This window comes from Octodon degus, unplaced genomic scaffold, assembly GCF_000260255.1.
Source record: "Octodon degus isolate 3935 unplaced genomic scaffold, OctDeg1.0 scaffold00030, whole genome shotgun sequence".
Lineage (NCBI taxonomy): Eukaryota > Metazoa > Chordata > Mammalia > Rodentia > Octodontidae > Octodon > Octodon degus.
Window position 1 is genome coordinate 17,125,032 of NW_004524606.1, and position 24,496 is coordinate 17,149,527.

At 37.1% G+C, this 24,496-nt stretch overlaps 1 protein-coding gene across 3 annotated transcripts in view; it reads left to right on the forward strand.

Moving 5' to 3' along the window:
* Cntn4 (contactin 4) overlaps window positions 1-24,496 on the forward strand; it is a 1,063,047-nt gene that overhangs the window by 770,266 nt on the left and 268,285 nt on the right. For all 3 annotated transcript variants that reach the window (XM_023713310.1, XM_004629525.1, XM_023713311.1), the window contains one exon: window positions 6,291-6,386. In XM_023713310.1, the coding sequence (XP_023569078.1) occupies window positions 6,291-6,386 (96 nt within the window). The remainder of the gene's footprint in view (window positions 1-6,290; window positions 6,387-24,496) is intronic.

Here is a 24,496-nt window from a genome sequence, read left to right on the forward strand (position 1 = left end):
AGTTAATTGGAAAGATTCTCACCCTGACTAACTATATATGCTGATACCTGTGAACTAAGCAACTGCACTGAAGATGGTAATCTGTAATAGTAGTTTCGTGCTTGGAGTGCTGGTCATTGCGGTCTTCTGAATATGGACTGCTTGTCATGACATGCCAGTTGCTGCTGTGCTGTCTCTCGGGTAGACGATTGTTCAAAAAGAAGGGGGCGGTGAATGAAGGCAAGAGACAGGAAAAGGAATGTTGTAGGACTGTCCTGCTTCAAGGTTGTATATGGTTAGATTTTTGGATTTATGTGTAAACATAAGAATTATATAATTTGTTATGCCTATTTTTAAAATATATTCCAAATAAATATTATAAAATTTAAAAAAAAACACATCCCTCAGAGAAAGTTAATTATAGGAGAGTTAACTCATAGAAAGTTAACTATCTAGTTACATATATTAGCAGGAAGCCAGAAGTTCCTCCTCTTTCCTGAGACATTGTGTCCATTGCTCATTCCTGCTAAGCAAATTTGGGAGTGATTGCATGACCAGATCTGCATCGCTGAAAGATCAGCAAGAGAAAAAGCAGTGGAATGAAAAAGCTTGAGATGACAAGATTCCTTTCTCTTCAAGGCAGAGTTCCATAGGCCCAGTTGGATGGTTGGTGGATGTGTCATGGCTTGATCATGATTTGTGGTTCTCCCATCTCAGTCCAGCAGTATATTCCTGAGGCTTTTTCTATAGATAACTGATTGCATGGTGGCCTCCTGATAAGTGATGTTTCCACGTTTTCCTCAGGGGATATTTTTTCTAGTGTTACTTTAATGTATCAGAATTGTCCTGTCTACGGTTGCCTATTTATTAGACAGACTTGTCCAATGAATGAAAACTTTTTCATTTCAATGTGGGAAGAAAAAAACACTGTGATGAGAGCTTTCAAAGTGAAAGATCAGCCTGTAATCTCAGCACTTAGGAGGCTGAAAAGAGAAGGATCACTGTGTCCAATCTGTGTTATGAGATCCTGTAGACCCTGTACCAAATAAGTAAAAAAATTAAAAAATAAAGATCATGTTTCTTTCACTGGAAACTGTCCCAAATCTGTCAGTTACAAAATTCTTGCACTAGATGAACAACAGGTAATTGATACATCACTGACTGGCTACAATTGCCCTGGTCACACAAAACAGGGCTGTACAATTTGCAAGGTGTTACTCCATGATTTCATCATCTTGGACATTTCCTGGGCTGAAGTAAGAGAGTGAGTGGGAGAATATTTCTTCTGTAAAATAGTAATACTGATTATGTCTTCATGTTTCTCTGAAATGTACATTAAGAGATGTGGGTTAATTGGCTTAGAGCCCTTGATCAGAAAGTCTTTTTCAGTACTAGTGATTGAATCCAAAGTCTTACCACTGAGCTACATCTTTTTAATTGTCTTAAATTGTCAGACAGGGTTTCCCTAAATTTCTCAAACTATGCTTGAACTTGAAATTCTCTTGCTTCAGCCTTCAGTAGTAGGAGCCTGGAATTGTAGGCATATAGCTATAATTTAGCCCTGGAATTATAGGTGTGTACACTATACCCAGACAGAATGACCTTTCTTAAAGTGACTCTGCAGTATTCCAGGAAACTAAGAACAGAAAGTTCCTCTTTAGCCAAGATTCTAGAAAAACATAGACCATGTGGACAAATGTAAGAAAATTCATCCTAGTGCAAGAAGTCCAGCTAGAGTCCACCTCATCACATAAAACAGCAAATTCATGAGAGGCTTGTAAATTATCTAACATGTCCTGAGCCTTATTTGACAGGCTAATGAGGACCCCCATAATTCCTGCTCCCAGTGAGTTTGCATTTGGGGAAAGAAAAGAGTAAACAAGAAAGGAATTTAAGTGAAGGTGATGGTGGTAATTGTTAAGCAAGATGTTACAGAGAGAAGATGTAATAGAGTACCTGGAGCCAAGTAGTGGCCTGCTTTAGACAAACACTTGACAAAGGCTGCTATGAGGAAAGAATGTTTGAAATGCCTCCTTTAAGAACACAATTAAGTAGCCATATTTTAGCCTAAGAGCTACCAAGCCAAATAGTTTTCTGAAATTTCTGATTCTCTTTGTTTTGTAAAAACATAAAGGCACAGGTAGAGAATTTATTTGCCTACCATTAACTCTCTTGAGTCGGAGTAAAATGTGAAAAGAGATGAACTCATGTAGAGAAAAAGGAGTGATAATAATAGCTTTCATTATAGGACTCCTCAATTCCGAGAACAACATTATTTACGATGCCACATCTCACCAATCACAGTAACCTCATGAGTCACATAGGTGCGCATTTTATGTAGCACACAGGGAAATTCAAACAATTTTAAATTAAGTTGTTCCTTGGCTTCTTAAATAGCACAAAGGCCCAGTGAAAACAGAGTGTACAGAAAAGTGGGAAAAAGAAAAATCTGAAATGAGATATAAAAATAGGTATCTGAAAAGTCATTCATTTGTAAAGAAAAGGGAAGGAAAGCAACCTTTATTTTCTTGTAAAACTCAAGAAAATAATGGTTGATGGATGAAAACCGTGAATGTCAAGCTGTCAATCAGACAATAACAAGTTCTAATGTTTAATTCAGTGCAAAATAGAGGCTCAATATATGGATGTCTGGGTTAAGAAGAACTGAATTCTAGCCCAAGTTCTTCATTATATAATGTTGTGGCCTTCAATTATTTTTTCTATTAAATTGGATTAGTAATAGAACCTACCTCTTGGAGTTGTGAGGCCCCAATGTATAAATGCATGGAGTATAAAGGTATTGTTTTCTTTTCTTAAATTAGCTACAACTAACCTCACACTCTTTCAAAGGGATAATATTTATAAAATTGTTTAAATATCCAAAGAGGCCCACTGAACCCTCCTGAACATGTAGCACTGATTATACTACTTTTCCAACTTGTCTAGGTTTGCCTGAAAAGAAAGAATAATGCTGTATTACAGTCAAGAAGTGAAAGAAGAGTAACTTTCTATTTTGCTAAATATAGAATCACTGACACTCAGCAAGTTCCTGTTTGGCAATACTCACATAATTTCCTTGTCCTGATTTTTAGTCATTATTCTTCTTTGCCAGGATTGCCTTATTTTCTTCAGTACTTCATAGATTTATTTTTCCATGTTTCTTTTTAACTATTTAAAATTCAGTCTACAAATCCATATTACTCTTATGCTTTAGTGGAGAGATAGCAATCTGATTCAATTAAATTTCCTTCAGTGTAAATAACTAATAACAATGCAGTGCCTTTGAGAATATTCATTGTTCAAAGTGGTATTTCTGTAATTCCAAAGTAATATGTAAATTCTAGATCTTTACCTAGTATGGCCAAACAGGGTGAATAAAGATCACAGAATTGGACAGAGACTCCCTAGGGATTATTTCAGGACCTGGGAGAGCTCCAAGTGGCACTCTCCTACTACTTCTAAAGACGTTTCTAAGGACTTTCATAGTGATAGCAGCAGCATTAGAAATTATGAAAGAACAAAATGAGAAAGCATTTTACAATTAATCATCTGTAAATTAAATAGACATTAACTTAGTAATATTAATAAATCCTTTTTTTTACCTATATAAAGAAGTCCAAAGAAAATACTTTTCAGAGTCAAAAGAACCTACTGTAAGATTTTGGTCCGTTTTGACTGTCCACAAACTAATATAATAACTCTCACTCTTCAGAGTAGCCATAGATTTGGGGTTTGTTTCACTTAATTATGGCAGAAAAAGAATGGCTGATGCCATACAGCCCATAAAGTGGAACTCAAAAAATTTTTGCTGAATTTTAGATAAACAAATGTAAAAATGAGAAACACAAGGAACAGGAAGATAACTGACACAGATGTGTTTCTATTTCCATTTATATTCATCTGATTTTCATTCGGGATACTAATTTACTTCCATTGGTATACAGAATGAATCTAAAACTATGCTTGGTGAGTAGCCTTATGCAAAGAGTAAATATTCTTTTATTTATGCTCAAAATTATAAAAATTATATCATTTCTAAAAGGTAATCAAATGCTACTTTCAATATTATCATAACATATAATTTTTACTTTGTGTTTAAAAATAACATAGGTTCTCTGAGACCTTATTTTGTTTGTACTAGGAATTTTACTCAGGACCTTGGGCTTGCCATGTAGGCACAGTGTCACTGAGCTATATTCCTAGCTTCCCAAAAATATTATAGGAAAATATTCATATGAAGAATTATACAAAATCAGAATGTGTGTGCATGTGTCTTATTTAAAAGTCATACAAGAGTGGAGGAGATGGCTCAGTAGAATAAGCACTTCCCAGGCAAGCGCAAGGGCCTGAGTTCAATCCCTGGTTCTGCCAAAAAAAAAAACAAAAAACAAAAAAAAAAAAAAAAAAAAAAAAAAAAAAAAAAACCCAAAAACAAGCAAAAAAAAAAAAAAAGTCGTCCAAGGAATGTAATACATACAAAACAAAGTGTAAGGTATCTTATTTACTATAGTATCTTTCTCAATATGAAAACACAATTAATACTAGTGAAAGAACATATATATTTTAAATCTTCTCAGAATTTTGCCACAGTAGAATTAATGTGAACACTCTAACATCATTTTGCCTGATAAAAGTTTGGACTCACTAGCTTTCCCACAGTGAGGCACTTTCTGTACATTTTCATTTAATGTGCAAACATGATAATGACAACATTTACAGACCACTAACTTTGGATTGGGCAGTATGTTGAGTTTTTAAATATTTCATCTTAATCTTCAGAAAGCTCTGTCAGATCGGAGTTATTGTCATGACATTACAGATGAAGAAACTGAAATTTGAGGAGATTAAGGAACTCACCCACATCACCCAGCTAGAGCGTAAGAGCTGCTCCTGAGCTCTGGTCCTCTGCCTTAGAAGCCTAGATGTTGAACCACTGAACAGTGCTCTTTCTTGCTAATACTTTCAAAGGAAATCCAGTCAACCATGCCTGTTTCACTAATGGCCTCTTTCTTATTCTGTTAAATTGGATTAGTAATAGAACTTACCTCTTGGAGTTGTGAGGCCCCAATGTATAACTACATGGAATATAGAAATATTGTTTTCCGTTTTTAAATTAGCTACAACTAATTTCACACTCTTTCAAAGGGATAATATTTATAAAAGTGTTTAAATTTCCAAAGAGGTCCACTGAACCCTCCTGTTTTTCTATGCAGAAAAAAAAAACATTAAAAATGTAGGCTTGCAACCCATACAATGTTTTGAGTTTGGATGTTTAATATAAATATCTACAATCCAAAAAACCATACACAAGAGCACCCTTAATTAGTTTCTGTCCCATAATTCCCTCTTCTCTCTCCTCTTCCCTCCATCTCTTGATCCTCTTCTGTGAAAAAAATCTGTCTTCCTGCTTTCTATTATCTGTCTTTTGTTTTGTTCCTTACTTATATGTTGGATTTCTCATGTAGGATAAAAGCTGTACCATCTTAACACTGACAAGCAGAATTTTAAAACATCATCTTTGTGTAATATTCCAGCTATATGTGAATGTATGGATAAATAACTATATGAGATATTATGAAACTATAATTATAATAAGAAATATACAGATATTTAATTGAATATCATTGAGTGGTTTCTAAAGTGAACAAAGCTGAATATCAGAAAACATGTTTGTATTTTCATAATGGTATTTCATTATACAGTTTTTGGGAGGACCAGAATATATTTAAACCTCATATGCTTCATTTAGACTTGTACTATACAAAATAGAATTTTCTGCCCAGTATCACATGCCACCCTGGCCCACCCCCGAGCACACTGAGCTGGCAACTGAGTCCGGGAGTTGTGGCGCATGCCTATAGTCCCAGTGCTGGAAAGACTGAAAACAGGAGAATCACTATAAGCCTGAGCTGCATAGTGAGACCCTGTATCAAATACATAAAATTTAAAAAATAAAAAATAAAAAATAGAATTTTCTGGAACAATGTACTATTCAGTGTGGTAGCCTCTAAGTTCATGTGGTTTTGGAGCACTTGAAATGGAACTCTGCCTCATGAACTGAATTGTGAATTGTACTTAATGTTAGTTATTTAGAATTGAAATAGACTCTTGTATCAGGTTACTGTTTTACTGAACAATCTAGCTATAAACTCAAAGAGGAAGAACGCTTATCAGTGAAAGGAAGCTAGGATGAACTATACTGGTACTAGTGCTATGATGGCTATTTTCGACATAATCTTAGAAATAGTGATGCTCTCCCATGATACCTTGACTCTTAAGTTTAAATACTTGTCCTTTATCTCTCCCAACAGATCTTGAAAATTTTAAAACCAGAACAAGAAGCACGGTGTCTGTCCGTCGAGGTCAAGGAATGGTACTCCTCTGCGGCCCACCAGCCCACTCTGGAGGTACTGTAAATGCACTGAAGTACACATTGCACTAGCTGCTATGTTTCTTGCTGAATGTTCTCTCACTTGGCAGGTTCAGGGGACAGTGTCACTTATAGAGATTCTCAGAGTCACCCACATAGAGGAAGACCTGCTACAAATTCCTTTCATAATTAGGCTAGGAAAGTATCAAATTGTACAAATGTTTCACCTCACTGCTGTCTGACCAGAACAAAGGGAAAGATATCCAAGTCAATGAAAATTAGAATCCTGGTGAAAAAAAGGAAGAAAGAAAGAAAGAAAGAAAGAAAGAAAGAAAGAAAGAAAGAAAGAAAGAAAGAAAGAACCCTGCTTCATTTTGTCTCATTCATCTGGGAAGGACTGTGTGAAGTTTCTACTCAGAACACTTATAATACCAAATAATTTCCCAGTCTAGAAACCAATTCTCAAACACTGTGGACACCAACTGGATGTCCACTGATGCATCTCCATCCTGACACAAAATACTCAGAATAGAGTCAATGCTCAGTTCCACAAGACTGCGCTCACTTCAGTGCTGCTTGCGACTCCCTGGCTTCCCAAGCATCTGACCACCCTGGGGTTCAGTAACTTGCTAGAATGGCTCAATGAACTAAGAAAAAACAGTCTGCTTGCTATTTATATACTTAAGCAATATTATAATTGATAAACATGAACTGTCAGATAATTTTGGATTAAGAAATATCAAGGTGCTTTGAGTGGTGGTTCATGCCTATAATCATAGGACTCTGCAAGAGTAAGGCAAGAGGATCAATGCTTAAGCCCAGACACTGGCCCCATGCTTGGCTTCCTTGTCATCATAATCTAAGCAGCTTTGCTCCACTATACTCTTCCAATGTATTGTTGCCTCCTGGAGCCATCCACCCATGTTCTGAAACAATGATCCAAATTAAACCTTGTTTCTTAAACTTGGAAGTGTCACTGACCAGAAAGTTGACTAATACAAAGGGTGAGGTCCAGAATGGTTCTAAGCACAGGTGCTTCTGTCCCTGAGGGGTTGAGGTGTGTACCCACTCATCACATGGATGTTCATTATGCAGGAGATCACTAGAGTCTGAAATACAGTTGTAATGGTATTTACTTTATGTAGTTTAATTAATGGAATCACTGTCCATTGGTAATTGAGCTCTATTTTCAGCCTTTTTCCCTTCCGAATGCACAGGGTGGGTGCAGGAGGAAGTCTGAAGGTTGTCTAATGATAGAATTGGTTCCTGTGGCAACCAGCCCCATCCTAAACCTATCTGTGGTCTCTAGAGAGTAAACTCATTTACATAAACTCAGTTATTATTATTGCAGTTATTGTGAGTAACAAAAGATATTGCTATTACCCTACTAGTCAGGAAATTACAAAGGTTTTAGGACCTCTATGCCTGGAACATAGAAAAAGCTCTAATGCATATTTCTTTGGGGTTTTGTTTTGTTTTGTTTCGTGAGGTGCTAAGGATTAAACCCAGGGACTCATTCATTTAAGGCACATGCCTTATCACTAAGTTGCGCCCCCCACCAGTCACTAAATGTGTACTTCTTATTAGTCACAGTGATACATTATCACACCAGGAATCAAAGTCCCTTCACCATGGCATCCAAAATCAGTTTGTGGGAATTTATAATGGTTGGACAAGGTAGGAATGCATTTGACTCCAAATAACAACAGCAGCAACAACAACAAAACCCACAAAAAAGTAGCAATACCTGCCTTGAATTTGCTTTTCTCATATGCAGAATTGTCAAATTTATACTGTCAAAGTTAGCACTGGGTTTGGGGGTTTGTTTTTTCCTTTTTTTCAGTTCTCAGGGTGGAATGTAGGGGCTGGTGTACAGCCCCAGCACAGCTTCTTAAGTAAGCATAACAGGACTGAAGCCCTTACTCCATCCTCTGGTGTCCTTAGTAGATGGTGGAGCTGCATCATGTCTGCATTCCAAACTCAAAGCAATTGAAAGAAACAAGGACAAAACACAGTGAATGTTTTCTCTCCAGTTCAATTTATCTTTGTTATGGAAAGCTTAGTTTTCCTGAGCACTTTACCCACATTTACTTGATTACTTCAAGTTGCCAAGGAAACCAGAAAATCAAATGTTTTATGCAGATGGTTTACACCCTGAATGATACCATAATTTGTTAATAAAGGAGGATGTGGAGACATGTTGTATAGACAACTTGTAGAGGCTGCCTGGTAGAGTAATGTAGAGATGTAATAAATGGTGGTACTTAGTAGGATTCCACAAAACTGTACCATGGCAAAGCTAATAAGCTCAAGTCTTAGTAATTACAGCTGATGTTTACTTTGATATGTTGTATTATTGCTGCCTTAATTTTCTATTTGGTCTTATATATGATTGAAGCAACAAAATTTTAACTTCACATCTAAAAAATACCCCTTTGTTTCTGTCCTATATTCAAAAGTTGCAACTTTCCCAATTTCATCTAATGGGACACCTAGTATTCTGAGCAGAGAATACTAGCAAAATAACTAAAAGGCCTGTCTGTTGCACACACTGTACATGATCCACTCAAATGTGGGTCAAGGATGAGGGATCGTTAAATTTTGTAACTTTTAAAGACTAGTACAGAATTCAACCCTAGTTTCTGCTTGGGAAAAGCACAAAAGTTGCAGTCAAAACAAGACTGTTGGTCCTGGTCCTTTTCAAACCACTGGAAATTGGGCAAATACCTTTACATATAGTGAAGCAGAGAGCAATGAGAGTAAGAGAAATCTATCGGATGCCTTTTAGTTCTGTCATTGCATTATTTGATCTCCATAAAGGCTAATGGTCTTCTTTATCAAGTATATCTGCAATAGTGAAGCGCTGTACTTTATATAAGGAAACAAATTAACCATGGACATATCAAATGATGCAGGAGAAATTCACTCAGACTAACATTTCTCTTCAAAATATGCAATCTAATCAAAAGAAAACCTAAAGATTTTGCTAATTTTTCCTTCATGCTACCTTCAAAGCTTTAAGCTTTAGTAACATGGCAGCAACTCTAAAACTCAATCCTGGAGACAGTTAACAAGCACCACTCCCAGAGTATAGAGGTAGCCTCCAGAGAGGCAAAGCACTTGAAGTCAGGCTGTGCTGCTTCTTTCCCCTTCCCACAGAAAAATTTATCAAAAATTTCCATAGACATGAAATATGCTTGTCTCTGCTGGCAGCAGTCAGTAGCTCTGAAATCTGGTTCCTTGAGCTGTGCTGACATTCCTGACAGTCTCAATGGTGAAAGACAAGGAAGTAAATATTCTCATTATGGGCTCTATTAGAAACCATGTGCACAGTAACACCATAAGTATGTCAGGCACAGCAAGAAAATTTTCAAGAAAACAACAAAGAGGATATTCAAGGTTGTGAGAGAGCATCTCAGACATCCATCAGTTTTGGGCAGTGGAGTCAATGATCATCTGCTGAAACCCTCCCGGTTACTTAAAAGCATCGAATGCAAAATGTGCAGCAGTGATTCTTACTGCTTTTCTAAGCTGCATGTCACCTAAAAGCTGGCAGAATCACCGCAAGCTATGGGTCACACTGAGCACTTTAGACCCAGCGTATGGCATCAGTTTCAATTGAAGCAGATCATGCAGAGGAAGGGAAATGAGTCAGTCCTTTATTATACCAGTGGGGCACTTGGTAATGCTATGAATCTATTGTAAGGGATGCTGCATGTTCAATTTCAAAAACTGTGCATTGTCATACCACCTTAGGCTATCACAGAAATGAACAGCAATTAATCTGTTTGGAAGAGCAGACATTTCCAGAACTCTGAGAGTCACTATGTGTGTAATATCTTTTTCATCTCTTGTTTTATGTATATGAATTCCTACGTGATGTCATTGCATAGTTTTTAACACTGTATGTTGAAGGAAACACTAAAAAAGGAGAAATCACTCTGATGATCTCTGGCTATACTTGGTCTTCCTTCATTTTAGAAACATAGATTATTGAGTCTATTTTGCTTTCCAAAAACTCCAGGGCTATATGGCACCAGGAATTCATGATCCTCAGCCAAATTGTCATTAATAAGAACAGAACTCAGATACTTTGAGATTCTTCCTTCCAATACACTTATATCACCAATTTTTTTCTTCAGTGAAATCCTTACAGTTTGAGGGAAGCTTTTATTCATGCCCTCCTTTTCTATGTTATTAAGAGCCTCACTATTGAAAAGGCTACCCATAGACTAGTGACAATGAACCATAAATGGGAATTTGTTAAAAAGGGAAAATCTCAGACTCCATCCAGGACCTAGTGAATCAGAACTTGCTTTTAATTAGGTATCACAAGAGCATATGCGCAATGAAGTTTGAAAAGCGCTGAACTATATCTGTGGCTCCCACAAACCCCACTGCTGGCCAGTGGCAGGCAGGTAGCTTTAGAATTACTGAGGCACTCTGCGAAGGATATAAGTATCTATTATTTTTTCAAGAATATTCTTATTCCAGGGCTGGGGAGATAGCTTAGTAGAATAAGCTTTTGCCTGGCAAGAACAAGGTCTTGAGCAATCCCCAGTACCACAAAAAAGAAAAAAAAAAAGAATATTCTTATTCCATAATTCCATGGTAGCATCTCCAAATCTGTTGTTTTATAAATCTCTAGAAGATTTGGGGAACAGCACCACACTTAAGATCCATTGACTTGTCCATCTCTTACAAAGCCAGTTTGGGCTTAGACCTAACGAGGGGTGCTTTGATTTCTACCTTACCCAAGCAGAGACACTGAGTAGCTCTTATGACAGATTTATATTTCAAATATTTTAAAATATAATATCATCTCCTTAGCCTTTGTCTCTCACTTTTTTATGTTTTTGTGGTCGTGCATAAGGGAAATAAACAACTAAGAAAAGACTAGCTTTACTCAGGTGTCCATATTCAGAAGCCATAGTTCATACTTGGCCAGCTCCTACTACATTATATTAGTAAAAAGTGTAGCTTTCTGTGATATAAAATAATTAAAATCACTGATTCTAAGATTATTTTCATTATTGTAAGTTTAGGAGAAACTAGCTAGAATTCCTTTGTCAGACATTTTTACACATATTACCATTAAAATTGGATCCCATTCACAGGGCATCAGATACCAAGAACCTGTGACCAAAGATCTCTTTATGGTGTTTATGATGCTTTCAATCATATTACCTCTTGCTACTCAAACTAATCCTATGAAAAATAGGGATTTGTGTTTCATAGAGAAGAGAGTCAAGGCAAGAGATAAAGAGAATCGAGGCAAGAGATTAAGTGGAGCACACACTAAACAACGGGAGACCCAAGCAATTCATATTGCCTACAACAAGCCCCTTTTTTGCACAAGATAAAAATAGTAGAAACACACAGTATGTGCTCCATGCCAGTGGTTCTTTGGTCCTTGAAAGTGGCATCATTAATTTTAAAAACACCTCCAAATGGTTGGTAAGCTGGTGTCCTAAAATTACAAAATCAAGTAGTTCTGTCCCAGTAAATCTTCTCAATTTGGAAACCTCTCCAGGGTTCCTTAAATTTGATTTGATCTGGATATATCCTCACAAATTATAAGGAGAGCCCTGAAAAATATCAATCATGCCTTCATGTATGGAGATTATCTAGGACCATTTTGCATTTCATATTAAATAGATGGGAAAATGTAAAAGTAGGTAGCTTAGTCGCTGCTCTCCTTGCTGGGATGTAAGACTCGACACGTACAACTTAGAGGGGGAAGAGAGGCTTATTCTGGCTTTCATTTGCAGTCTGTGGTAGGCTGACTCCAAGGCAGGAGGACACACAGCACAGGGGCATGGCGGAAAAATAGTGGCTCACTTCGTGAAAATCCTGAACCAGTCAATGGAGGATCCCAGAAAGGAGACAGAACTTCCTGGGCTGCAGTCACAGTGATCTGCCTCTTTCTAGCAGGTCCCGTCTCCTCGCACCAAGTGTTCTAAAATGCCGGTATAATCTAATCACCTTCCAAATACCTGTATTGCCATCCTACTTTTCCTACCAACTTACTATGTGGTCTTGAGAGAATTATATAATTTCTTTGAGCTTTATTTCTTCATCTGACTTATGTTTCTGTACTCCTTATACCTACTCAGTTTTAGCATCAACATGTCACCATTATGATCAGACTCATTAAATTTTGTACTTAGTCTGAAATACATCATTGACAAACCTTCTTGTGCTAAAATGTAGCATCTGCCCAGTCTATGGTAATTGTCAAGATATCTGCAGTGTAGTCAAGCTGCCAGTATCGCCCAGATCCACACTTTTACCTTACAAAAATCTGACTACCATTTCTTGTACATAAATGCAAATTTTCAGGTGCATGTAATTTATTTGCTGCAAATATCAACCTATTTAATTGTAGTCTAGATTCTCAACCTAATTTTTCTTCTCATAGCTTACCAGAATTCTACTAGTCTCATCTGAACCCCACTCTAAACTTCAGTAACGACCCTTTGGATTCTAAGTATTGCTTACATTCAGGGTGTCTTGGTTCTGGGCCCCAACCACCACCTCAGAACCTTTTGGATATTGAAGCAGCCTGTTCTGTCCCTAGGTTGAAGCCTGTAATTTGAACAACTGGGCACCTTACTCAAGTAGTGTACTCCTAGCTTATTTCCTCTAATTCTTTTCATTCATTTTTTTCATACCCCTTCCCTTTTCCTGTATCTTGGTTCCCACCATAACTTTCAAATTATCAGTGTCAGAAGAGCTGAATGGAATTCATTTTTGTCCTATTCACCTCCCAAATGTGTTATGCAGATAAAGACATACTATAATTTGGAAGCAATTTGTACAATTAAAACTTCAAACATTTTATTCATTGGGCTTTGTTGGGCTATTCTCCTTTGCTTAAGTTGGAAATCAAAGTTAAATCAGAAAACTGCTTATCACTGGAGACACATGATTCCCGATATACCCTCATATAACAGCTCATATAACTTGCCAGGATGCAAGAGATTCATACGGACGCTATATGTATTATTAACACAAACTTGTTGTGCTCTAGCATTGTGGCATTATTAAAGTGCTGATTTGGCCATTCTATCTTTAGAAAATTGCTCTTAAAAACTCAAAATGACAGTCAAAGTAAACTCTACCAATCTTCTCCTGAACTAAGCCCTGTGTGAATTTCTATGTTTGGATTTTCTATTTAGTATATATAATATGTGGCTGGGCTCCATTTCATTTCCTAAGAACAAATAAGGTTGAATGGATTTAGGAGAAGTCAAGATCTTTTAAATATTGCTGAAATAATGCTGTGTTCTTTTTAAAATAAATAGACTAAAATATTTGTCTTCAGCTTATTTTATTTGTTTATTTCTATATTATTATTATTATTATTATTATTATTATTATTATTATTTGTGGAAACAGGGATTGAACTCAGACCCTTGCACTTGCCAGGGAAGTACTTTTTCTACTGAGCCATCTCCCTGGCCCCTGGCTTATTTTATTTAGTAGTGTAAAATAAGCATAACATGGGGGGGCTGGGGAGATAGTTCAGTGGTCTAAGCACCTGCCTGGCAAGTACAAGGACCCAGGTTCAGTCCTCCATACACATGCTGTGCTGTCTCCAGAGCCCTAGGTGCACTGTGCTGGCCCCAGGACCAGTGTGATGGCACACACCTGTAATCCCAGTGCTGGGGAAGTTCAGACAGCAGGATCACTATGATTCTGAACTGCATAGTGAGACCCTTTAACAAATAAATTTTTAGGAAATAAAAACATAGCATGAAAATTTTTAGATGGTTCCAGTGTTAATATTCACTTAATTATCACAAGAAGCTAAAGAGTGCCACTCAAGTGTTGAGTAGGGATCTTTCTTCTGGCTATAATTATTGAATGTGCAATGAGAATGGAGAAAGACCCAGAATTCCACCTGTGTCACCTCATTCTTTTCTTACTTGAAACATTATCTTCCTGAGGGGCACCTTACCTCTGGCAGATAATAGGTATCCATTACACTAAGGCAGACTCCTTTGGAGATCAGTGGTTAAGAAGCTTTCCTGTCTTCACTGGGGTAAGCAATGTGTGATCATTGTAGACTTTGAACTCCAGAAAAGGATGTTTCAGATGCATTGCAATACTGCTCCTGTACCATTCTGCAAAACAGTGCAATCACATTTGGGTAAAACTCCCATTTACAATATAATTGCTGTTGAAGATACATCTCAGTTCCATTTCTTAGAAAAGATAAAATTTATATATTTTATATAGACATCTTTCTCACTGTAATAATGAAAAGGTTAATCAATATCCTAGGTTTGGGTGTTTCCTTGGTATTAATATTCTTTCTTATTTTTTTTTTGTATTTCTATGGAATGATCTACAGGGTGTTCAGGGTCTCACTACTAGATTAGACTCCTAGTGATCCACCTGTTTACAGCCTCCCAAGAGCTGGGATTACAGGTGTATGCCACCATGCCCAGTCTCAATTGCCATCTCAGCATGTCCCAGGGATGGAGTCAGCAGGGCAGACCCAGGGATTGAACCCCCAGCCCCTGTGCCTGCTTGCAGGCACTTTAATCCACTGAGCTGTTTGGCTGGCCCGATATTAATATTCTTAATGGAATTTTGTTTGATACTTCTCAACTTTACCATGTTCCTTTGAAAATTATGAACCTGAATTCTTTTACTTGAAATACAGTCATCCAATTATTCCCTCATTCCTCTTTGTAGTTTGTCAATCAGAGATGGCAATACATTGGAGATTTAATGCACATAAAATAATGGGAGAGAGTTTGCAAGGATTTGCATTTCCTCTTTCATTAGGTCTTCTCTTCACCCATTGAATAGAAGAGAATGAGCCACAATGACCAGGGACTACTTGTGATGGATGTTGTGGCCCAAATGGCATGATGAGGGTCTTGTGTTTAGAAGTGTTTCTGCTTAGCACACTAAGTGCAGACTCCATTCTTTCAACTGTGAGATCATTTCACTGAAAGGAAGAATCAGCAATGGAGGCAAAAAGGAAGAATTGGGACCTTGCATGTCTAAAAGGATAACTTATCTCTCCCTATTAGGTAGGACAGGAGCGAGCAAGAGGAACACTTCTGATGTCAGTTATCTCTAAAATTGAGTAAGTGTAGTCCAAGATGCTTCTGACACCCTCTATGCTTCACCCTCTATGCCTCTATGATGTTTTGCTGTCAACTCTTTTTAAAATAACTTGGATGTTTCACACATATACTTCTGATTTCCTGGATTTCAACAACTGTATGCTTGGAAATAGAAAAAGGGTTTAAGTAACGTTCTCTGGTCATAGTGTTATGCTAGACCTTATATCACTGAGTCCCCTTTCTTAATTTAATCTGTAAAGAGAATTCATGTTTTGTTTACTAAGAGCTTCCCAAGAGTGTTTATTATATGCCTTCTACCTTAATTCTTTCATTCTAATAAAAGAGGTATTTGCAGTTATATCAAGCCCCAAGCTGTAGAATTTAGAAATAGACTTATCTGCTTAATAAACATTGATAATTCAATATTTTTTTGATCAGAAGCCTTACAGAATCATTTTTAGAAAAATTTTCAAGAAATTATTTTGCTATTCCTTCTTTTACCTCTTTGCTTTTATAGAAATGTTTCCACCTACTTTATTGGACAGAAACCAAGGATTCTATTAATCATTGATGGCTCTGGTTCCCCAGCTTCTCTCTTACAGTTACTCTGTGATCACATTAGTAACTGACACCATACATGTGCTTTGGTGCATATATAGATTTAAATTCAACTTAAGAACATCTCAGTTTTCTTTTTAAACATCCCTACTTGCCAAAATCAAAGAGCATCTCTCCAGTTTTGATTCTTGGAGTTGAAGGCACATTGATTAGTTGGAGTAAGGGCCAAGCACCTTAATATCAAAAGGAATGACCTTTGGAAATTGTGATTCGACCATAAACTGATCAATAAACTGTGTTCATCCCACAAAGCTCAACTGGATGCAGAGCTTTCTCTTTTGCTGCCCTCTAATGCAGTGAAGGATGATACTGTGTGGGAACACAGGTGCTAGTTGAAACATGAAGAGTTTGGAGATGTGAAAAACACATTACACATCCCGTAGAATGCTACAGGGGATGTACCAGCCAGAACAGAACAAATGATCAACACTGATCTTTCAATAACATGAACCTGACTGAGCATTTCATAAATAATCCAGTGGACAATCACTGCAGGATACTTGGGAACCATTCTTGTTCAATGCTTGCTGTAAATAAACCCTATGACTCTCATCTTTTCAGTTGAAAAAAAAGAGCAGTTCTTTAGATACATTTTCAGCAACAAATAGGTATTTTGTCAGGTCAGTGCATCATGATGTTACATTGGATTACTCAGGATAATAGGTAGTACACACAATGAGGAAGTGCAGGTTCAGTCCTGGAAATTTAGAAAAGGCCTCTGGTTAGGTGCTCAGAAATGTGAGGGTCAGAAATGAGCTTTTACTATGGTCGGGGTTATCATAATGCTATGAATCTTAAGGACATATACAAAGTTGAGCACTTTCCAATACATATCTATATTCTGTATAGGGTCATGACACTGGCTTAAAAAAATACAGTTGAAAATCTTTGATCAATAAAATTGACTTAAGTTCACTATAGTTTTGATATTTGTAGATGTGTAAAATAAATACAAGATTCCAAGTGAAGTGTAATAGCTTTACAGAGACCAACTCTGCCAGTGTTATTAATTAAAAGAAGCAGCAAGTTTATAATTTAGAGGCTCATTAGGAGAATGTTCATAATATCTTAGGTAGGTACTGCATGCTAACAAAAGAATAGACAGACATTTTATACTTACCCAAGAAAGCTCTTGCCTTCCCTTGCTGTATACCAGTCCTTATTTTTCTCACATCAGAGTTGCAGGTTAACACATTATTACAATCTTCACTGTCAAAATTAACCCTTGGAAAAGAGTTGTGTTATAACAACACTCCACAGGAATTCATAAGGCCATATGACAGGCACAGCTGGAAAGATAGCTGCAATTGATAATGTAGCATTTCAGAAATATCCAAGAATCTGTATTTTGTGAAGTGATTTGAAATTTACACTTTTTTACTCCTTCAAACCAACATACATACCAGAGAGTACCTGGTAAATGTCACATGTTTCAGTTATAATTAAAGCCTAGTTCTTATCATTTAATGAAACCAGGGTTTGTGTTTTTTTGTTGATGTTCATTTTTGTTTCTTTGGTTTTTGTTTGGTTGGTTGGTTTTGTTTTTTTGTTTGTTTTGGTTTGGTTTTTTTATATTTAGGGGAAAGATCTACAGGGTGCTCAGGGTCTCACAACTAGATCAGACACGTAGTGACCACCTGCTTACAGCCTCCTAAGAGCTGGGATGACAAGCACGCTCCACCAACCCAGTCTCAATTGTGATCTCAGTGCACCCCAAGGGGGGGGGGGGTGGCATGGCAGGCCCAGGTATCGAACTCCTGGCCTCTGTACCTGGTTGAGGCGCTTTAATCCACTGAGCTATTTGGCCAGCCAGGATTTGTCTTTTGAAAGGATAAACAGTGTATTAAAAAAAAATAATAACGCACTTAAATATTATATTTCTTAATTTTGTAGTTTCCATTTGCTTAAAAATAAGGCTGGAAGGGCCAGCCAAATAGCTCAGCAGACTGAAGTGCCTGCAAGCAGGCACAGGGGCCAGGGTTCGATCCTCAGGCTTGCTGTGCTGGCCTGTCCCCAGGGCACGCTGAGACTGAGATTGAGACTGGGTGTGGTGGTGCGTGTCTGTAATCCCAGCTCTTGAGAGGCTGTAAACAGGCAGATCACTATGAGTCTGATCTAGTAGTGAGACCCTGCACACCCTGTAGACCCTTCCTTAAAGTACAAATAAATAAATTAGGCTGGTATGAGAGATCTCTGAAATCAGTACCTAAATTTAATAAAAAATATTGTCTTGCAACATTGAAAATATGTTCATTTTGTGCAAGCCAGCACTTATAAGTGTAAAATTATAGTTTATCTTAGTTCAGTGAGTTCTAATGGAATGCATACATTATAATTTCAAGAAGAAAATAGTTTGGTTTTAAAAAGTGAAATTATACTTATCCAGGCATAGTAGTACATGCCTGTAATCCCTGCCCTCAGAAGGCTGAGTCAGGAGGATCATTGTGAGCTGCAAAGTGAGCTCATGGCCAGCCTAAATCCATAGTGAAACCCTGTCTCCAAAGGACAAAAAAGAGTAAGATTATGAGACTTGAGCAGATATAAGACCTTGCACTAGACATACCAAATATCAGAGTAACCAAAACAAAGTACATAGCCCCTTCTGCACATTGGCCTAGAGACCTGCTATCAGCAAGAAGGCAGTGAGATAACCACACTGAGGTGTGTGCTTTTGGCTACAAGGTAAAGTTGAAGGAGAAGGAGTTCAAGGATCATGTGAACTAGGAGGTGATGATGTGGACTGCAGAGTGAATGAATACTTCCCTTGTGGAAATGTTTCTAGAGTTTAGATCTGAAAGATAAATGAGTAGAAGAAAAAAGGGTGTATTTCAGACGGAACAGCCATTCATCAGTCTGACTTGGGAGTTGTCTAGAGCAGCTGACAAAGGCCACAGGTGGGGACAGCTGGAAGACTGTTCGAGGTTTACACTGAAAGTGCTTACTGAAGCAATGAATGCTAAACTTTTAATGTGGTTCATCAGAATCTTGCCAAATCACTAGCAGCCAGACACCTATAGGTTGCAAAGAGAAAATGACCATCAAATGGCCTGAAACTTAAGAGCTAAGATGGGGATTCTGGAAACTCAGAAGGTCACCTTCAAGAAATAAAGGGCTGCATCCATTTTTGATTGGTGAACACAGACCTTCATAGATTCACAATGCATGTTCATAAAGGGTTGAATAAAAATTGACTCGATGATGATGCTGAGGAGAATAGTGAAATAAGAGGCAAGGATGAAGGGAAGATGTCAGACATTGCCAAAAGATGCAAAACAAAATAAAAATGTCTATGAAAGGATCCTGTAAGAAAATACAACAAAATTAAAGGACATATTTCTGATTTGTGTATAGTTAAGTACAAGAAACAAAGATGCTAATATAAAAAGCTGACTACAATAAGAACTGAGGATTAACGAGATCTTGCAAAGATTAGAGATGAGAGAATATCTGCAATGCAAAATCAATAAAAAGTCAATGCATAATATAGAAAATTGAATCAGTGATAAGCATGATTAACTAGCAAAGTTTTTATACAGAATACAAAATGAAAATGTAATGATCAGAAATATTCATAAATAAGGAAATTGTAAGTTATATGTGATCAATGTAATTGGTAAGGGTATATAGTGTATCCATATTGTTCTGTTATTATCATGCTGTACTAGGTCGTCTCAGTCCATTAGACCTTCAGTGATTACAAAGTGTGTTTTATGTTTGCCTCTTTCAGAGAGAGTAAATGTTATTCCCATATTCCCTATCTTAATAATTAGAGAAAATAAAGATAGAAAATATAAATGAGAGGTGTAGTAAAAATACAAATAGAAATTTTGAAAGCATATAATATTGCATAAAAACTTTACAAACCTAAGGGAAAACTACATAGAACTGTTGATGATTCAAACATCTGTACAAAAAGAACAAACTATTGAAAACATATAAGTAACAAAATTGAACCAAGAAAGTCTGAGTAATTAGTTATTATGGAAGGAGTTAAAAGTGGTCAAGAAAGTTGCCAAGTGCTCTGCAATGTACATCTTATAAGAAAAATCTTTCAAACTTTTAAGGTAATTCCCTTGCCAAATAATATACATCGGAGCAAAGACAAGATACAAAATGACAGGAGAAAAATTTTAGCTTATGGAATGAGAATACTCTTGGCACCAGTATCTGACAAAGATGGCAACAGGAGTTTTGATCTCACTGATGAATGTTAGTGAATAACGTATGTCAGGCAATATTTTAAATATTATATATATATATATAGTATAAAAATTAGTATATATTTTATACTAATAATATACAATGATTTTATAAATACTATTATATATAATATTTAATGCAATAAATAATAAATCCTTTAAGGTATAAGTGTTCTGTATTTCCACATTACAGATGAGAGGAAAAAATAGCTCTGACATATTGCAAAAGTAAATATGATGTTCCTCAACAGTTCATGAATAACACTTTGCTTAAAAATATGTATATGAAATAGAGGGGAGTTCTAAGAGTACAGATATTCAAAAAAGTTAAAAAAATATTTACTGGAAACACTCATAATTGATTAAATGTATAAAAGCGAAATTAAAATAAAAACATAATGAGGTAAAGGAGCCCTGTGATGAACAGTGGCTGACACCACACCTAATGGAGGGGATGGGGACAGAGGAGAAGGACACTGCATTACACAAGCTAATTGGTGACAGGCAAGTGGCCATTATCCCATAAGTTCTACCTTTGTTCTTTACATTAGAAAATTTCCATAGCAAAATTTAAAATGAAAATAATACAACGGGATGTAGTCATCTCCCAGTCTCTAGCTGCTGATTTCATTTTATAACTACCTCTTTCTCTCAAAAGCATTTATTTACTAGCCTTTAGGGGAGGAAGATGTTTGCATTAGCTGGAAGACATTCTATAATTCCTGGACACAATGGTTCCCCACAAACCATAAACTTCAGTTTTTACCTTTTTTTTAACTTGAAAATCACTGTAAATACTCAAGTTGAAATAACTGTCCTGGCTGCCTTGCCTCGGGTGATGGATATCACTAAAAATGCCTGGCTTGGCAGTCATCGGCTGTGCTCCCACCAGAGCTGTTCTGAGTCTCCAGGGGCAGCTCCTCACTGTGTTACTGGGGCAAGTGTGCAGCCATGTGTATTGAATCTGCACTCAGAGTGCTCAGATGACCTGACTTTCTGCAGGGAGTGAAAAAATATACATGTAAACACTCCTGTTCCCAAATGGCACTGTAGCCTATTTAAGAGAATTGCTTGTAGGGAGTGCATTATGCTAAGAGGCCAAGTTCGTTTTCAGGTTAGAAAACTTGAAATTCAAGTTGACGTAGCTTCTCTTTTCATTTCTATACTTATCTCAGCCAAGAAATGTGGCGTTTGTCATTGCAAGCCAGCAAGTGAAATATAAAAGAGGACGTGAGAGAGGCAGTTGTCCAATGCTGCCAAGTGGCTGTGACCTGGAAGTGTGTCATGTTTCAGTTTATAATGGAGACCATACCAAGTTTGGTTTGCACTGGTAGACCTCCTTTTACTTTCAGCAAAATTCCATATACCCAGCAGTGATCTTTAATAGAAAAAGTGCAGTTAACGTAAGGTATCATTGCTAGTATTCCAGATAGCTCATAAGCAACTAGGAATCAAGTCAAAATTATATGCAGTGTCTGAGAGAGAACACCCTAGAGGGAGGCAGAGGACACAGTTCTGTCCCTGCTCTCCCAGCAGCAGCTTCAGTGAAGAAGCCACCTAGAAGGCTTTCTCTTGTTAGTACCACATGTGCATCTCTAGTTGTTTATCACAGTAGATCCATTTAGCTGAAAATACATAAGCTCTCATGTGTCTGTATGGTAATTTTCTGCTTGAGAATGAATGGGCTTGTTAAAAGATAGAATGAGGTAAGACAAAAATTAATCTTCTGTAATCCTATCTTTGAAAAGCTCTTCCCTTGGCTGTGCACAAGTACTTGTTCAGTGAGTTAAAAGAAAGTGAAAGTGCTCACCTACAGGTGCTCCCCCTCCCAATTCCTATTCCAATGGAAGCTGAAAAACTTTTCAGGATTAATTCATTGAAAAAAGTCAATTAATTGACCAGAAACTCTTACTTGAAGTAGCAAGAGTTTCTGTTGACAGCCTGGTATAATACATTTGCCTTTCAGACCCTATGAGGGGGGAAAAAAGTTTAAGGAACATTTTGAGTGTTGACCCTGGGAATGTGTAATTTATGCATGGCTCTTGTAAGCTGTTACCTCTTAATCACTCAGGAGCCCCAGATCTTAAAGCCAACTAATGATCCCCTGCTGCCGATCTGCTCGGCTTGTAGTTTTGCCTTCAACACATCTGTCAGCACTGCTTCCCCCGGGAACTGTATGGAAGTTGGAAAGTCTGACATCCGTACATTAACTACTCTGTGACTTTTTCCATTAATAATGGACTGTCCCGCCATAAGCTGTGAATTTCCTCCCCAACACCAACTGCCTTTCCTTTTATGTGCCACTAGGCCTGTCATCAGTGATGCAGCCGAGAAAAGACATCTGGCATCTGTAACTCATAGGGGGTTCATAAAAGCTAATGCAGGTAGATTGTTCACTCAAATGAAGTTCCTGGAAATACTGAGCAGTGAATGTCGTGCTAATGGCCTTTTTCCCCTAACTAGGTGACAGATGTAACCAGGTTTTGAAAAATACATACATACACACATACACACACACATACACACACACACACACACACACACAGACATAAATATCCTAAAATTTATTTGAGATGTGTTTTGAGTCATTCTGAAACTCTTTGGAGGAAGAACCAATTATTTTGAAAACAATATTTCTTTCTGAATCTGCAAAGAAGTTGTGCTAAGATCTAACAGCTAACTATATTGTCAAGATCTACTTCCAATAATAGTTTCTCAAAAAATCTCTGAAGTAAATCAAAAGTACCTTTGAGATTCATGTTAGGTTGTTTGCTAAGCTATCTTAATCACAGATAAGGATTAGAGGGGGAAGAAGAGAGGGAGTGAGGGAGCGGGGAGAGGAAAGAAGAAAAGGAAAGAAGGTGAGACAAAGGTGAGCAAAACAAGGATGGACTGAACTCTGTAGGTGAGTGATTTTTGTATCTCTAAAGCTCATAGGTATTGTGAGACTGTTTGCTTCTCTTGACGCTTGCAAAGTTCTTCTAGGAATAACTTACTTTACCCATAATCTAGTACCAGGCCCATGTGTGAGATAATTGAAAATGGTGAAGAATATCAACAATAATAGCATAAATTTTATTGAAATGGGGCAGCTACAATACCTCCAAGGAAGTGTTCTTAGGCTCAGCTAGAGCAGACAAACTGACGGACTGCTGCGGTCGCAGTTGGCATCTGACATACAGAAGGACAGAGCCAAGTGTTCCAACAGAGCAGTGCCATGTCTTTGTCTCCCTTAAAGTCCATGAAATATTCCTCACAGGAATATAGGGACATTTTCTCTTACACATTTCTGTTTTCTCAGGCATTATCTCAAAAAAAAAAAAATTCAAACACATTAGATAAGTGTGAAAACTTGGCAGACTCATGTCCTAAGTGTAGGCATGATCTCTTTTAGCATTTCTATAGGTACAGTTTCCACAGTCACCACACTCAGGGGAGCCTCACACTGTCACCGTTCGCCAAATGTGTGCTGGTCATTTGTCGGCTGCCCAGTCAGGGCATCAATCCTGGGTCAGTTTTACAATATTAACCATGACTGCATACATGAATGACATGGATCACCTCCGCAGGATTTCAAGAATACAAGTCCAGAGATTTAGATTGTCCATAGAGAAATAGAAAAGTTTTAAGAGTTGTTCCATGGCTATCATATGGTAAACCTAAGTCTTTTTCTTTTTTTCATTCCAATTGAAATTTCTCCCCCTTCTTTTTCTTCTTCTTTAGAAAAGAGAGAAATTTATATAAAGTGTTAAATATCTGAATTGTAAGTAAGAAGAGTAGAATAAGTGAACTGGACCAGAAAAACTGAGCTTTCTAGCAGTTAGCTGTATGACAACTGTCTTTAAGCTAAAAGACTTACTAAAAATGTAATATTTCCTGTGTATGAATTCAGTGCCAGAAAGCCTGGATTTTTCCCCTCAGATTTTCTCTTTTTTCATCTGTATTACCAAAGAGGAAGATAAAAACAGTCCAGGGCTTTTCAAAATCATAAATGATTTTGAAAAAAATCAGCAACACATCATTGATTAGCTTACCCAACAAAGACAATAGACTAACTCTAATGTAATTTGGGCCAACATAACTTTTTTTTGTTCCAATTGCTCAGAGAAGTTGCATTAAAGAAGTTATTTCTGAATAAATTTCAACTTTTATTGAGTTTTTCAGAGCACTGATAGGTTGATACACAGTATAAAACTCCATTGAAGTCATTGTAACTTTTCTTGTGTTTCTCTATTCTTTGAGAC